We start from the raw sequence: 15,697 nt of genomic DNA, 5'->3' as shown, positions 1-15,697 counted from the left end.
AGATGTTTGCATAAATCTTGTTGCAAGATATTTACAGAGATCTCCTACCCCATCATAAGCACTTTTCCATGATCTGCTGTCTTAATTCCTGTACTACAGTGTTGACCAAGCTGAAAACGGTTTTTAAAATGTAATGCTGCATCATCAGTCACTTACAAATGTTTAGGAAATGCACGGCCTCTAAATGTTATGTCATCAATTATCACGCTGACAGCATTGTATGCATGTGCACTGTCATGAATGAGATGATCACTGGCAACAGCAAAAACAGTGTGATGTTCCACGAAGTGAGCAACACATGTGAATATTGGTACCTGTGATGTATGCCAGTGGTAACTTTGAATTTTGTTCTGCAAAGCAACAGACCAGTTCTCAGTAAAGTTTAAACGAAAAACTAATGTGCCAGTATTCTGTTATGGCTTTTCTCTGAATCATCTGGATATGGTGGTGAGCTATTCCTTTCATGATCCAATGCCTAACCTCTGTAACAAACTTCCTGGCTCTACTGTCTTTCCCACCAACCTTCCTTCCTCCCACAATGCATAGGTTACATCATCGTTAGTATCCTGAAAGTGTAATGCTTCCACAGTCATCTCTCTAGCACCAGCACACATTGCACACTCCTGCTACTAACATTTATCATGCAGCTCTCGACATATTCACAAAAGCATCATGTCCATCTCTGCATACTTCTTTCCTGCAACACTGCTTATGGTGAAACAAACAAGTTTCAAATAAGTGCAGTAAATACATGTGCATACTTATTTCATTGATGGCATTTTACCCATTTTGGTCATAAGGAGTAGAATTTTGTCAGACCAATTTTTAAATTCGGGTTCTCCTTTTTCATTACGAGATATGCTTCTCTTATTGATCTTGTCATATATCTTTTTACCCTTTTCATCGTTTTCACTAACAGAGATAACATCACCCTGGTTAGGACTTAGTCTGCTGCAATCATTGTCATCACTTAGGTGATATTCGAGGGCAACAGTAAGCATATCATCTTGCAACGGATGCCCACACTAACAATCTGGGCATGCCCAAATAACTTTCTCATTCTTTATTTTAGGAACTTTTGAAATCAAATAATGTGAGGAAGTGGGTATGTAATTCTGTATCTGTTGTTTAGAGTAGCTACAAGGTATCAATGCATGTTAACAGTACCTACCCAGTATAGGTGGCTGCTGAGACAGCAGTATTTAGGTTTTGAAACAACATCTCAAATTTTATGCGCATATCAATATCTTCAGGTTCTGCACCAAGTGCCTCTATATTATACACTTCACGTAGTTTTGACGATTTTGCCTGTGTAAAACTTGTTTCAATTTCTTCCACTTTCGAATGGTTTTCTCCTTGTGCTTCTTATCTTGTTAACATTCAACACATCAACAACTTCACACCCACAAATATAAACATCTGCACTGTCTTCTTCAGTTTCACATTTGGGTGATGGTGACCGTTTAGGTGGGTTCTCACTAAATTTCTTCTTGTAGTGAGTGTAGCAATTCCTACACAATAGACATGTTGTTAATACCATTACTTGAGGACCGAGATATTTCTGCAATACTTTTGACAGATCTCCAACAACTGAAGTGTTTTTCCACTTTCCTTAAACACCACATTCTTGCATCTTTCTTCATAGTCTACACACCTCACTCCATCACTACTGTATTTCCTCACTAACATTGCATCTAGGAAAAAGTTCAAACAAAATACAAAACTTGATGCAGAATGGTTTACGTTCAAGTTCTCACTCGTCTGTTATAAACAGAAGAGTGATGGAAACAGTATCGCCAACATGCATATTTTACACTACAAATTCAGTGATGCAAACTATGCAGTATGTTGAAAAAATTTTAACACTTTACATGGAAAAATATTGACCACTGTATTTGCACTGACTACTAACATGTTAACCAAACAATATTTTGTGTAATTCTCAAAAGTTTTTGGATGGAGATTTTCGAAGAAACAATTCTTAAAATCTCATAAAAATGTAATTTTTTTTACATTTTTAGTATAAATACAGATAGCTGGAGCAGAGAAGGTACTTTTTATAATGAGATCAGTAGTATATGATAATATGACAGAAAAGATAGCATACTGTGACTTTCCACATTAGAAAAATAAAATAAAATAAATTTACATGGGAAAATTAACTTAAATTTCATATTTTCATCTTAAATTTGTAAGTTAAAGGAATCCCATAGGTGTGTGGTTGCCAACTAAATTTCAACACACTTAGAGGGAGCTTTAATGCAAAACATCATTTTTCAAAGGGCCTTACCATTTACAAAAATTAAGATGAAACGAAAATACTTTACTTCTTAACACTTATGATATAGAGGTGTAATATATATATTTTTTTCCAGAGAAATTAATGAGAACGAGTTGACATGGCTTGTATGATTCGATATATCACCCTAACCTTATAAATTGATGATATGAATATAATAGAGGGAAACATTCCACGTGGGAAAAATATAGCTAAAAAGATGATTTAACTTACTAAACGAAAGTGTTGGTATGTTGATAGACACACAAATAAACACACACACACACACACACACACACACACACACACAAAAAGTCTGCTTGTGTCTGTATATGTGCGGATGGATGTGTGTGTGTGTGTGTGTGTGTGTGTGTGTGTGTGTGTGTGTGTGCGTGCGCGCGCGCATGTATATACCTGTCCTTTTTTCCCCCTACGGTAAGTCTTTCCGCTCCCGGGATTGGAATGACTCGTAACCCTCTCCCTTAAAACCCACAACCTTTCGTCTTTCCCTCTCCTTCCCTCTTTCCTGATGAAGCAACTGTTGGTTGCAAAAGCTTGAATTTTGTGTGTGTGTTTGTGTTTATTTGTGTGTGTATCAACATACCAACGCTTTCGTTTAGTAAGTTACATCATCTTTGTTTTTAGACATAACCTTATAAATTGTCATGAAGAGAATGCTCAAACTTCCCACACGCACACAGTGTGAACATGCAAGCTACTCTGTATAATCAAACTGATTCGACAATCACAACTTCCAAGACTGCACTTTCAAGATTCCGTGTTTAAGTTGGGTGACTGTGCCACCTGAAATGCGGCAAACTGTTCTCCCGACTGACGTCACCAGTTGAAATACGGCAAATGGTATCCCGGCTTTTCCATTAGACGTTTACACGGCGATATAGTCTTGGCTTCAGTTGTCTAAGTATGATTCCACAATGCATCTTTGTTGGTTGCAGGATTGACGTGGTTCAACGTGTTTCTCTCATTTTGGTGTTTCAAATACAGTTTCTTCAAATGTAGTTTCTTCTTTTTTTTTTAGTTAATACAAAAATAATAGTAACATACTTCAAAATTATATATGACGGCGACCACATTGTTCTTCTGTCAACACCATGGTCAACACACACCAAGAGTTAGCTGCCGACTAAGTACAGTCAAAGAAGACTCCAACGTCAAAGACGCTTCACACCACACACAATCTTCCAGTTGTAACCAGTCTCTTTGCCACTCCTCGACACATTTTCTAATAGTAATCAATATGCTTTCAGTCTCAAAAACAGAAGCAAATTAACACATAATAAGACAAATTATAATAAATCCTGACAAAAATATAAGAAACATTTACAATTCGGTATCGACAAATACGGTAAAAAAATTACATCTCCCAGATCCATTACACACCTCCATTTAAAAATACTCTTGTGTGACACTATGGTTTATACGCCACAAGAGCACTCAATGACTGTGCTTAGGAAAGAATGAATAGTTTATATCAAAATGGAACTTAAGCTGAGAGTTGTTTTTTCAACTGACAGCTAATGAACTGCACCACACCTGGTGTGTCCACAAACAGAATCGCAGTGCACATGCCACTGACTTATCATCTGAAACCCTCCAAATTCTGGTTCAAACTGAGATAGGAATTTTGTAAAAAAACATTACTTCTGACTACAGAAGAATGTACTAAACTGATGTTTAGCTTTCAGAAGGTTTTTACCTTCGTTTATTTCTAATATCTGTTATTTGACTGTTTCATGGGATCCTGTCTTCAGCTGTGCACAGTGGCTCTCTACGAGTGCCGTTTCCCTGTAACCGTCCTATGGGTTACTGCAGACAACAAAACTTCACACCCATGACTGAACACAAGATCCAATGACAACAAATGATTATACCCCTGATGAACTTAAATGATAAAATGGAAAAAAATAGAAAAAAGACAAACTGCAAAACCTAGCATCCCCCACAAAAGCCATGTAAAAGTAAATTCTCCTCCTCCAGTCATATCAATTAAAGTAATAATATGAACTCATACAAACTGAAAAATAAAATACCATGAAGTTTGTAAGAACATATTAATGTACATCTTTAATAATGGAATCATACATTATTCAAACGAAATTTGAATCTGAGCCAGGGTTAGCCAATGCAATGTTGTACCAGACATGAAAATGACCACAATTCAAAATTCATGATTATCAAACTTTTAACTGTCAAATGTTATGTAAAAGTTAGCAGCACACGTAGAAGCCCAAGGCTGAAGGCTTGATTGTGGTTTCCCACAAGATGTGGCCAAATGGTGGAGCACAATATAATAATAGTCAATGCATGATGCAATATTTTCCAGCCTTGAGGTGAAAGGTAGCTATTACCTGAATAAGTAAATTCATTGAAGCAAAATTTGGATTTCATTTATCAAAACTAACCTGTTGCTGAAAATATTCTAATCACTACAAAGAAACAGAAAATGGTAAAAATGAGAAAAAAATTTAAGTATTCAGTACTCCAGTGAACAATAAAATAATCATCCTTTTCAAAACACTGTTAAAATTGTAAATTTCATTGAAAGTTACAATAAACTTGTCTTCAGTTGTCTTCTTGTATTGATGCTGTCAAAGATGCCAAGCACACACATTTTAAATTGCTGCCTGCCCTTCAAATTTTCCACTGTTTATTTCAATTGAACAACTGATCTATACATTCACTCTGGTATTTCAGATTGTAATGGATGGATGCAAATCTTGTACAATTGTTATGTTAAAAACTGAAGGCACGACCGTACCAAAATTGCCAGGTATTTACAAGTCTGAAGTGAGTAAATCCCAAGGCCACTGGTGAGAACAACAAAAATTATCTTCCTATTTAATTACAAATACCACATTTCATCTCCTCATTTCTTCTGTTTCATGTGAAATATATTAACTCCAGGTTATCAGACATTGGTTTTGCTTGTTCTGTTGATAGTTTTAGACAGAACCTACAGTCTTCGGAATTAAATGTTATATGACGTACAATTACAGCTTATAATAGTAAGGGCTATTATTTTCATTGCTAACTGTCAAATGGACAAGTAAACTTATAAGCCACCAATTGCATGTCACATGATACATCACCAGTCACAAACCAAAGGCAAAGAAAGATTTTTGAGGAGCTAGTATACTTAACGTTACAATGGTAATTCCATTTTTCTTGATGTATCCCTTTGTTCATAGCACCCCCTACTCAATGTGTTATGTTGTAGCACAGCAGAGAATGTTCAACCGTAACTCTGACTACTCTATTATGAAAAATGAGAGGCTCTACGTATTGGATTTAACTAAAACTACTCGCTGCAACTGTTAACACACAATTATCATTATAATGAATGGAAGTATTCAAGAAGAAATGTGTGTTACCTGATGAAATAGACATCTCTCTGCCTGTGCAAAAATCATTAGGATATACAAATGGAGAATTTGAACACTACCTTGTCAAATCATGCCTGTTGGGAAATGCCACATCTCCTGCAATTCATGGGTCAACTTCAGTAATGTAAAACAGTTGCCAAAAATTATGATTTAGCGTCCAGGCAACTCTGCAGACATATCAAGAATTATTTCTGCACAAACATTGTCTCTGAGCAGATTTCCAGACAGATGGTAACTTATCACTACCTTTCTTGTCATAGTCAGTTCCACATAAATTCGGATCTTCAGATGGAGCAATGTGGACTGTAACATCTAAACCGCATGGTGAAAAAAAGTGAAGTACCTGGAAGATCTCAGTGTAACTTCATACATGTACACACCACCCATCGTATGTAAATGATGATAGTGGCAATTCTCTGTGAGAGGTAGAATGGCCATCAGAGTGCATTAGTGTATTAATGTTATTGTAAGGGCATGGAATTATTGTGGTATTAAATTTGGAACTATTCCCTTAAAATATTTTAATGAAGTTTGTGATGCATAAATAATATGCTAAAGTGTATTTTTAATGTACAGGGAATATTGTATTACGGTAAATACTTGTTCTGGGTTTGTATTATTGTTTGAGGTACTCCTTGGACAATGTGGGGCAGTTGGTGTTTGCCAGCAGGTGTCTTTATGTTACTAGAAGTTTAGCATGGAGCTTATAACACTCCAAGGATGCTTAAGGGGAGCCTATGATTAGGTGATGTCAAGAGTTATCAATGAACAAGCTATACAATAATGGATGTGATTGGATCAGTGTGAATGAAATCTCCAGTCAGAACATATATTTGTAGTTGGTCATGTAATAGAAGCTCATGGTCATATGAACTAGCTCACATGAAAGGCCACAGCCAAACCGTGACCAAGATCAGAGTAGACCACCCTCTTGCACATCATGCAACTGAACACAACATGCTTGATTTCTTCACAAACTGGGCCATATGGACCCCCCCCCCCCCCCCTCCATCATCAGCTTTTCTGAACTGTGCAGATGGCTATCATTCTTACAACACACTCTCCGCTTCCAATATCATCACGGCCTCAATTTACGATAACCTTCAGTTTCCACACCCTTCATCTATCAGTTTCAGCCCCTTGTCCTATCATCTCCTCCTAAACTCTTGTCCCCTCACCCTCACTTTGCACAGCTCTTTGCCAATTCACCTACTGATTTTTTGCCTTCTATGCTCCTCTCCTTTGCGCTCCCCTTTTTTCCCTGTCCCTCCGTGCCCCACAGCCTCCCGACACTGCACCAGGTAGCCTTCAGATATAGTGATCAGTGTGTGTGTGTGTGTGTGTGTGTGTGTGTGTGTGTGTTTTTCTTTTCTTTTTTTTTTCTCCTGATGAAGGCTTTGGCTGAAAGCTTGATCTTTACACAGGGTGTACACGTGGACAAGAAAAAAAAATTCCCGGATTTTTCCCGGATTTCCCGGTTAAACTTTCTCCCGGATGAAAACACACTTTTTCCGCGCTATTAAGTGACAGGGTTTTTTTTTTTTTTTTTTTTTTTTTTTTTTTTTTTTTTTTTTGCATCAATAAGTACGCTGTATATTTTCGTATCACGAAAGTATAAATTCGAATCCCACCAAACACCGCATGTTACTTTCCGAACCATGTAATCGAGATTACGATACGCTTTTGTAAGCGAGTCATTGCTCATGTCACGTGATCCCGCCAGCCGATGACAGCGGATATTCAGAGCGTAGGACACGTGATGTAGTCCGCTAATAGCAACATCACTGTTAAGTACCGCGGATACACAAACAGGAAAAGTTAATGTTTTAAATTAATATACATAGTGTTGCTACAAGAAAAGAAAAGCTTTCACGTACAACATTGGTCTCTAAGGTTAATAAGCTGCAACAGAAGCTAAGCTTTCACATATAATGTTGATTTTTCTTGCCCGTGTTACACTTTAAGATACATCACACAAATGTGCTAGTAAAATTTTTAACCGAGTCCAGTGACTTGTTCTCAAAGTTTTCCACAAATAAATTAGCTACCGCAGAGGAGCGAGAGCTTCCCGTAGCACTACATCAATTTGCTCATAATAACGACACGATTGTCTGATCTGGGCTCTAAATACTTCTAATCGCTCGTCATCAAACGCTCTGTGATTTAAGGAATTCATCGCAAATTCTCACACATAGTTCCACTTGCGAAAGAGGAAATTTGCTTTGAAAGTAACGTTTTTCAAACAGCCATTCGCAATATTTTCCCGCGACCTGTTAGAAATAGGTTCGTTTCAGCAGTCGTCAGAGAGCACCAGGTAAGAGGCGCCGCGCTTTGGCAGCTACGATGACGCAGGAAGCCCGTATGTTCGTATGTGTAAAACATTAAAAGATCTTACGTTATGTCATAAAAGAAAAGAGGCCGAAATATCATTGTCTAATGCTGCGTAAGTTGTTAATACAAATACTACCCATGACTGGTGTGGTGTCTCAAATCTGATTACGTTTATTTTGTCGCTGTCTGCTAGATAAAACAAAATAGGTCTTTCTAACACTGCAGAAATTGTAACACATACCAAATAAACGAGACTGTTTTTGCACAAATGGTCATTTTTATAACACGACAGAATATAATTCACGAAGACCAACATAAAATGCCTATTAGGCCTACTACAAGCATATAGTTTAATGTTAGAAAATAGTTTCACATTTCATTCATACACCCCAGTTTCTCGAGCATGAGATCGAAAAGTAGTAGTACGAGATTTTTACTTAAATTTGGAATCGTCATATTCTTCCCTAATTTGTGTGATGTCCCCGTTCCTCGTTCTAACAAACAATCTTGTCATGACTAACTCTGGAACTATTCCTGCCTTTGTCAAAATTTAGTCGCTGGTTAACTTCACTAACCCTGCCAGAATCACCGGTTTAGTTATCCCTGATTATTCTCTGGTTAGGCGTTGTTATGTTCGTACAAACCACTTTCCGCCCTACTTCCAGAATAGAAGTTAATCGGCTGCTAGAAGGGGGCTGTACAACTGGCCCTTACAAGTGGAGCGATCTGGCCAAAAATTTTCTGACAAAATTTCATTTTCTTGGATACACCGAGAAGATAATACGTAATCTTTCTTACCTGTTATTCCTGTTAGTCGTTTATTTCCACTCTGGTAGTCTGACTCTATGGATTTCGCTAGTAATTATAGCACAGCTGATCATTCCAAGCCCAATCAACCACATAATCAGACAGCGGTTGGCGTTCACTCGTTCGGCTTTACTCTGCTCAGCTCGTATAACCCGGTCCCCTTTTGCTTGCAGGAAAGTTTATTTCTAGATGTGACGAGGATTCCCCTGACAGACATCACGTACACTAGGCACGCATTCAAAAATTAACTTATGATTCATTCAGAAATCAACTTACAGAGTGCGTTCAAAAACCAAGAGGGATGCGTTTCAAAATCATGAGTAATCGGTAGACCAACGTGCGCTGGATGCTAGGCTCTTTGTGAAACATGATTTTTTTCTTCTCAAGAATATGAATTTGGCGCCCCCTCCACCCCCGTAATTGTCATTCGGGTCAGATACATCGGTTTCCCCAGCCACTCAACTGCGCATGCGTATGAGCCCGCTCGTAACTCCTATAACGAATCTAGTTAAACCGTTGTGACGTCACTCTGATCGGAGACATTTTGTTGTTATAAAGCATTGCATAGTCTTCCTAACACCTTTGACATATTTTGTTGTTGGTAAACGTTTGTATGATCACTGTGTTTTGTTGTTGTATATGACATTTCCTTTGCAATTTATGTTTTATTTTCATATTTTTTTCCGTTCACGTTTTATTGTTGTAGTATTATTCTGCAGTAGCGGGATAGAGTAATATCCTTTGTTAGAGCATCGATTCTTACCAGTCAATATTGCAAAAATTTAACTGAAACCTAAAATAATGAAAAATTCCCGGAATTCTAAAAAATTCCCGGGTTTTTCCCGGTTTTCTCCCGGATGAAAAAATTCCCGGGTTTTTCCCGGTTTTCTCCCGGATGAAAAAATTCCCGGGTTTTTCCCGGATCTCCCGGTTGTCCCGGGTCGTATACACCCTGTTACAGTGAGTAGCAAAATCTTTTCCACAATTGTTGAATTACCTGAAAGTTATTTCCAAGAGTATGAACAGCAGAAAAATTACTAAATAATACACTATATTTAAGCCTATATCAGTATTTTCGTGGTTTTGTCACCAGGAACCCTCTCTGTAGTGAGGGAACACAAATCAGTAAGGAAGAAGTTTGATTTGAAAATTAAAATAAAATGACAAAACTTATTAAGAAGAATCCTGCTATAAGGATTTAAAATGGGACTGAAGATGACCTCCTCTTTGGTAATAGCTCCAAGCAGCATTCTGGATCATCTAGCAAGGGTGAAGAATCAGATGCCAGTTACGCTGAGAAGCGATAGTGCTTGATGTGGGTGAAACTGATAGGTTGGAGTAAATCAGTCCCATTGTGAAAGTTTTGATGTGTTCTGACCTGTACTCGTTATAAATTTGACAGAAACAATAAAAATTAATTGTTAATCTATTCAATGTTGTGCAAATTTTACCTCCATTCATCTAAATAAGAGTTTATTACATTTCTTCATTTGTTTGGCCACAGTGATCGTAAATACTTTATACTTGTTAAATGTACTTTAAATCTGTATTTGCTACTATTAAAAATGTGGAAGCAGACCACATTTCCATATGTAAGCAGAAATCGAACATAAATGCTACAACTGACAATGTTTTCAACAGATAAGGTAAACGCATAAGGTAAAACATATACATCTTCAGAAGTAGTAAAATAGCTTTCAAATACCTTTAATAATAAATTTGGATGATGCAGTAACTGCTATGTATTTTGTAGCAAAGTGTTGCTTTGCTGAATACATCAAACTTAAAACATACCAAATTCAAATACAAATAACATTTCTGCAATTTGGAACTCAACATGTTACTTACGTCTGCTTTTGTTTACAAGCATGCAGATGTGTTTAACGGACTGACATCTGCTAACTATGGGTGACTATGCTGGCTGTGCTGAAACAGCTGTTGTGCCAACCGAGGCCATCTGATTTATATCTAAATATAGACTCATATTAGTCGCTGCACTATGGCTCTTCAAGTGAGCAAGTTGTACAAACAAGCTCATGCAGTTTTGCAAAACAAAGTAACTTTACTTTTTTTTTAGAACAGCTATGGCATTAAGTTTTTCACCCAACAAGGTACATGTACATGCACACCTCATTTTGAAATTTATGATCCGTGGGGGGGAAAACTATTATAAGCCACACAATAATTTCTCCAAGCCAAAATTTAAGAGAAAAAGTGCAGCCTATATTCACTCAAATATGGTACATGGCAACTGACAACTTGCATTTTCGCAGTCAGCAGTTTCTACATAACATGGGCAGGCAGTGGATCGACAACGAACACAAAGGATCTACGAGATATGGGGCAATGCAGTTAGCAACCAGCAATAACAGGTGGGTTTGTGGAGTAGTAACATACAAGGAGATGCAGTCGATGCTGCACGTAAGACCTCTCGGCAGAATTCACTCTATCAAATAACAAGTGGGTTTTGTTTCTTTAATGCAGAGTTCACTGTGCAGTGGTAATTGCTATTCATACACTGAACTTGGTGATCAACAGAGTGAATTTGTTAGGTAAATACCAAGATATAAAGTTACTTGTTAATTCTATGCCTTCATCAATATTACTTGTTAGAAGACTGACAAAAATGGCTCTCATAAACAGAATGGTAACTTTTAACAGCAATTATGCAGGCGACTTTAAATCAATAGAAATAACAGCAGAATTCAATGGATCATTTCTGCAAATGAGCAAAGGACCACCTCAAATGAACAAAAGATTTGATCAAATAGACAAAATATTTCCTAGCTTTAATGATAAGCTGATCAATTTTGGTTATCACTTTGTTGGCAGGTAACACAAAATAAAAAGACAATAAATTTAAGGAGATAAAGAAACAGGTACAAGACGTCTATTAAGACTTTGATTTGATGGAAAAAAAGCAATGTTGAACATGGAGATAAGACACCGCCAGGGGGAGGAGGGGCAGGGGAGGAGGGTGAATCTTAAAATCAAAAAGCAATTCATGTAGAGTAATGAAATTTTGGGAATACATTTGTCTAGGTATCATATTTAAGTGATTAAAATTGCAAGATCACAGGTTAATGTAAGTGCAAGACAAGTCACTGCAAAAGTGAAATGTTGGTACACTAATAACCATTGTAACCACCACAATGCTGAATGAAAATATGTAAACAAGAACGCATTGTGTTGTACAGGTGCTGGGTGTCAGTTTGTAGGGTGGAGTTCCATGTTTGTGGCACTTGGTCGGTCAATACAGAGACAGTTAATGATGTTTGTTGGTGAGCCTGGAGTTGTCGTCCAATGATGTCCCATATATGCTCAACAGGAAATGGATCTGTAACACTGTAGAGCATGGTGGGTTGCAACAGCAGTATGTGGGGTCAGCATTATCCTGTTAGACAACACCCTTTGAATGCTGTTCATGAATCACCAGACTGAGATACAAATTTTCAGTCAGGCAGCGTGCGATAACCATGAGAGTGATCCTGCCGTCATACGAAATCTCAAATCAAACCATAAACCCAGGTGTAGATCCAGTGTGTCTAGCATGCATAGAGGCTGGTTGCACACCTTCAACTGGCCTCCTCCTAACCAACACACAGCCATAATTGGTGTCAAGGCAAACCAGCTTGCATCAGAAAACATAACAGGCCTCCACCCTGGAATCTAATGAGCTCTTGCATGACACCACTGAAGTCACAAATGGCTGTGATTGGGATCAATAGAATGCACACTACAGGGCATCTGGCTCCGAGCTGTCCTTAAAATAACCAATTTGTAACAGTTCGATTTGTCACTGTGCCAACTGCTGCTGCAGATGCAGTACAATGCGCCAGAGCCAAACGCTGATTATGGTGGTGTTCCCTCGCGGTAGTGCTATGTGGCTGTCCAGAGCCCTGTCTTCTAATAGCCCTATGCCAAGAGCTCATTCAAACTCACTGAAGTGCTGATAATGGTATCACTTTAAAGGCATTCTAGACTACTATCAACTCACCACCTCCAATCTCAAAGGTAACTAATTAAATGCTCATGACCATTACAGCATGTATTTAAAGCAAGCCTGATTTGCAGCCTCATAGTGCTGTCACTGGTGCCACTCTTATACAACAAGTGCAAAATTTGAATACACATCTCTTAGATGTAGAAACATGCATACTAACTTTATTTCATGTCGCACAACTCCTCCTTGGTGTTGTGAAGGGGTAGGCTTCTACACAATTTACAATTAAATACTGTGAAGTAGTGGAGAGTCACAGAGAATCTACCGACAATTACTGTAATCTTTGTACCCTTTGTATTATGTGCAGAGAAGCAATATTTTTCTCCTACTACAATGAAGTACCCGTTTTCTGGTTGAAATTTAGCTCAGATACGAGAGTGCAACAAAAATGGTAATGCTAGTAGTTTAAATGCTTGAGGTAACAGAATATCCTTTGGGAGTCTCCCAGTACAAGAAACACTGTTCTCTAAGTAAACTTGCAGGTATTCCAACTTGGCAATTTAGCAACAAAATTATACAATGTTGGGCTTCTAGAGCAGTAGGTACTTCCAGGTTAATGGCAGTTCATTGCAGACAGCTTACTACATACCTCCTATGAATAATAAGTTAATTTTCTGGTAGTTAGTTATTTAGTAAGTTAATGATGAGTACATACCATTGCCATCTGTTCCTCCATTTCCACCGTTCCCTCCATTACTATTGGTAACAACTGTGGCCTCAAGGGAATCTATGGTGATACTGCTAGGTCCAACTTCCATGAAAAATTCCACATTTCCAGGAGTAATGTGAAATGTGGGATGAGGAACACTGTTACCTTCTGAAAAAAGTGCACATCAACTTGAAAACAGGACTACATAAAAATCAGTAAACATTGTTTAAAATCACAAACAGTTAGATTGGTCAACAAGAGGAAAATTAGAAGAAAAATTTCATGTGGTTGCAAAATTCTGTACATTGGTACGGAGGACCGTAATGAATAACTTATTAAAAATCCTGACCAGTGGGATGTGGCACCATGACAAGGTAACTTTTTTAGTGTTTTCTTTAATATCTCTAAAACCGCAGCATCAAGTGAAAATGTTTTCCAGTACAAAATTAAACTATGTTTAACTTCTTACAAAAGAAGGTTATATTCATTTTTCCCAACATTTCTCATGTTGTGGGGGACGGGAAATTTGCAGATTATTAAAAACAGTGTTTTAATGGAATAAAATTATCTTACATATATTTTGAGCTAAATTGTGTTCTGTGGGTGTAACAGGATGGAAAGACTGGGTCAGAGGTTAGAAGCATGAGGGAACGTAGGTCGCTGGACTATGGTCATGTAGTTTTCTCCTTCATAGGTCTGTGAAATGAAGAGCGAGCAGGCAATTCCTCATTTCCTCTAGTATACTATGTCATCACAAAAAGCAACTACAGGATGTTTCACAAAGTTATAAAAACCCTTCCGCAGTTCGTCTTATGAATCACTGGCGACAGACACACTGTGTAGATATGCTTGGGGGTGTTCATTTTTCACAAAGTGCATTAACTTTATATTGACTACAGAAATAAATTACTAATAATACTAATGCAAGAAATGTGTGTGGACTGGAACCTCTGCACACTGTTCTACAATGTTAGAGGGAAATTGATTCTCGGTCATCCTGCACAGCAGCTGGAGCATTCTTTCGGGAAAGGCAACTCCCCACAAGCCCCCCATGTCGAGGACTGCTTGCTTTGAGGTTTATGTATACCCCCACAGCATCTCCTATCCTGTTCTCTCATATGGAACTTCAGATATTTCAATGTAAGACGAGCAATGCATTACAGCAGATTACTGTTCTAGATTTGAACATGATCAGTCCTATTCCATTAGACATAATGACATTCAACTTTAAAGGTACACTGTGGATTTATGGTGAATGGCTCCACTGAGTGCATACTTTTCTACAAGTGCCAGCATTTCCTGAATGGAAGAGGTTTATGCAGTCTACAGTTAACAGAATTAATGGTTAGAGAAGTGCAGTAGCTTTCTGGTCATTCATTAATGCGCCCCCAAAGTAACTACAAAATGGTTACACATCTTTATAGAATGCTGTCAATGACAGACACTCAGCAAATGCCACACTTAACAATCCAATTCCTTCCCACCAACACTACTTAAGTCACTGACAACATTGCACTTACAAATGAAGCACTTCTCAACAACACTTTATAGGAATATATTTCACATAAAAGCCCACTAACAATTACAAGTTAAGAACTCACTTAATAAACTGGAAATAACTCCACAATATAAACATGAGGCCATGAAGTTATTTTGCCTTCTTACATACGAGAACGGGACAGGAAATGCTGGGAAGATGTGGTCTGTCTGTAAACTGAAAAGCAAGCAGCACTCGTGGTGAAGGCAGTCCCCTTTCCTGAAAAAATTCTTCAACTGCCATAAAGAATGACAAAGAATTAATTTCCCCTGTAGGAGTGTAGAACAACATACAGAATCGCACCACATGCATTTTTTGAATTTGTATCGTTACCAATTCATGTCTGTAGTCAATGTAGTGTTAACACAATTTGTGGGAGTGTCACTGCATGTCCACTGATTCATAACGTGTGCTGTGGTAGGGTTGGTATAACTTCATGAAATACACTGTAGTTGCTTTTCATGACAGTGTGCAGTAGCTCATTCTTCATTCTACAAACCTACAAAGAAAGTAAGAGCATGACCACAACTAAACAAACTACTTTCTCTTGTGCTTCTAACCTCCATTCCTGCCATTTCACCCTGTTACACCCACACAATTTATCCCTTAATGCAGTTATACTGCACTTAAACGTAATACAAACTTTAAAATTTGTTCTTAACCCACTTCATTTAACAGTAAAAAGTAA

The 15,697-nt window shown here is 37.8% G+C and overlaps 1 protein-coding gene across 4 annotated transcripts in view; it reads right to left on the bottom strand.

Moving 5' to 3' along the window:
* The window catches only part of LOC126088528 (large proline-rich protein BAG6-like), a 252,186-nt gene that overhangs the window by 123,592 nt on the left and 112,897 nt on the right, over positions 1–15,697 (bottom strand). For all 4 annotated transcript variants that reach the window (XM_049906697.1, XM_049906721.1, XM_049906715.1 and 1 more), the window contains one exon: positions 13,479–13,640. In XM_049906697.1, coding sequence (XP_049762654.1) covers positions 13,479–13,640 — 162 coding nt within the window. The remainder of the gene's footprint in view (positions 1–13,478; positions 13,641–15,697) is intronic.

The sequence above is a fragment of the Schistocerca cancellata genome, chromosome 1 (assembly GCF_023864275.1).
Source record: "Schistocerca cancellata isolate TAMUIC-IGC-003103 chromosome 1, iqSchCanc2.1, whole genome shotgun sequence".
Lineage (NCBI taxonomy): Eukaryota > Metazoa > Arthropoda > Insecta > Orthoptera > Acrididae > Schistocerca > Schistocerca cancellata.
This window is presented reverse-complemented; position numbering and strand designations above follow the sequence as displayed.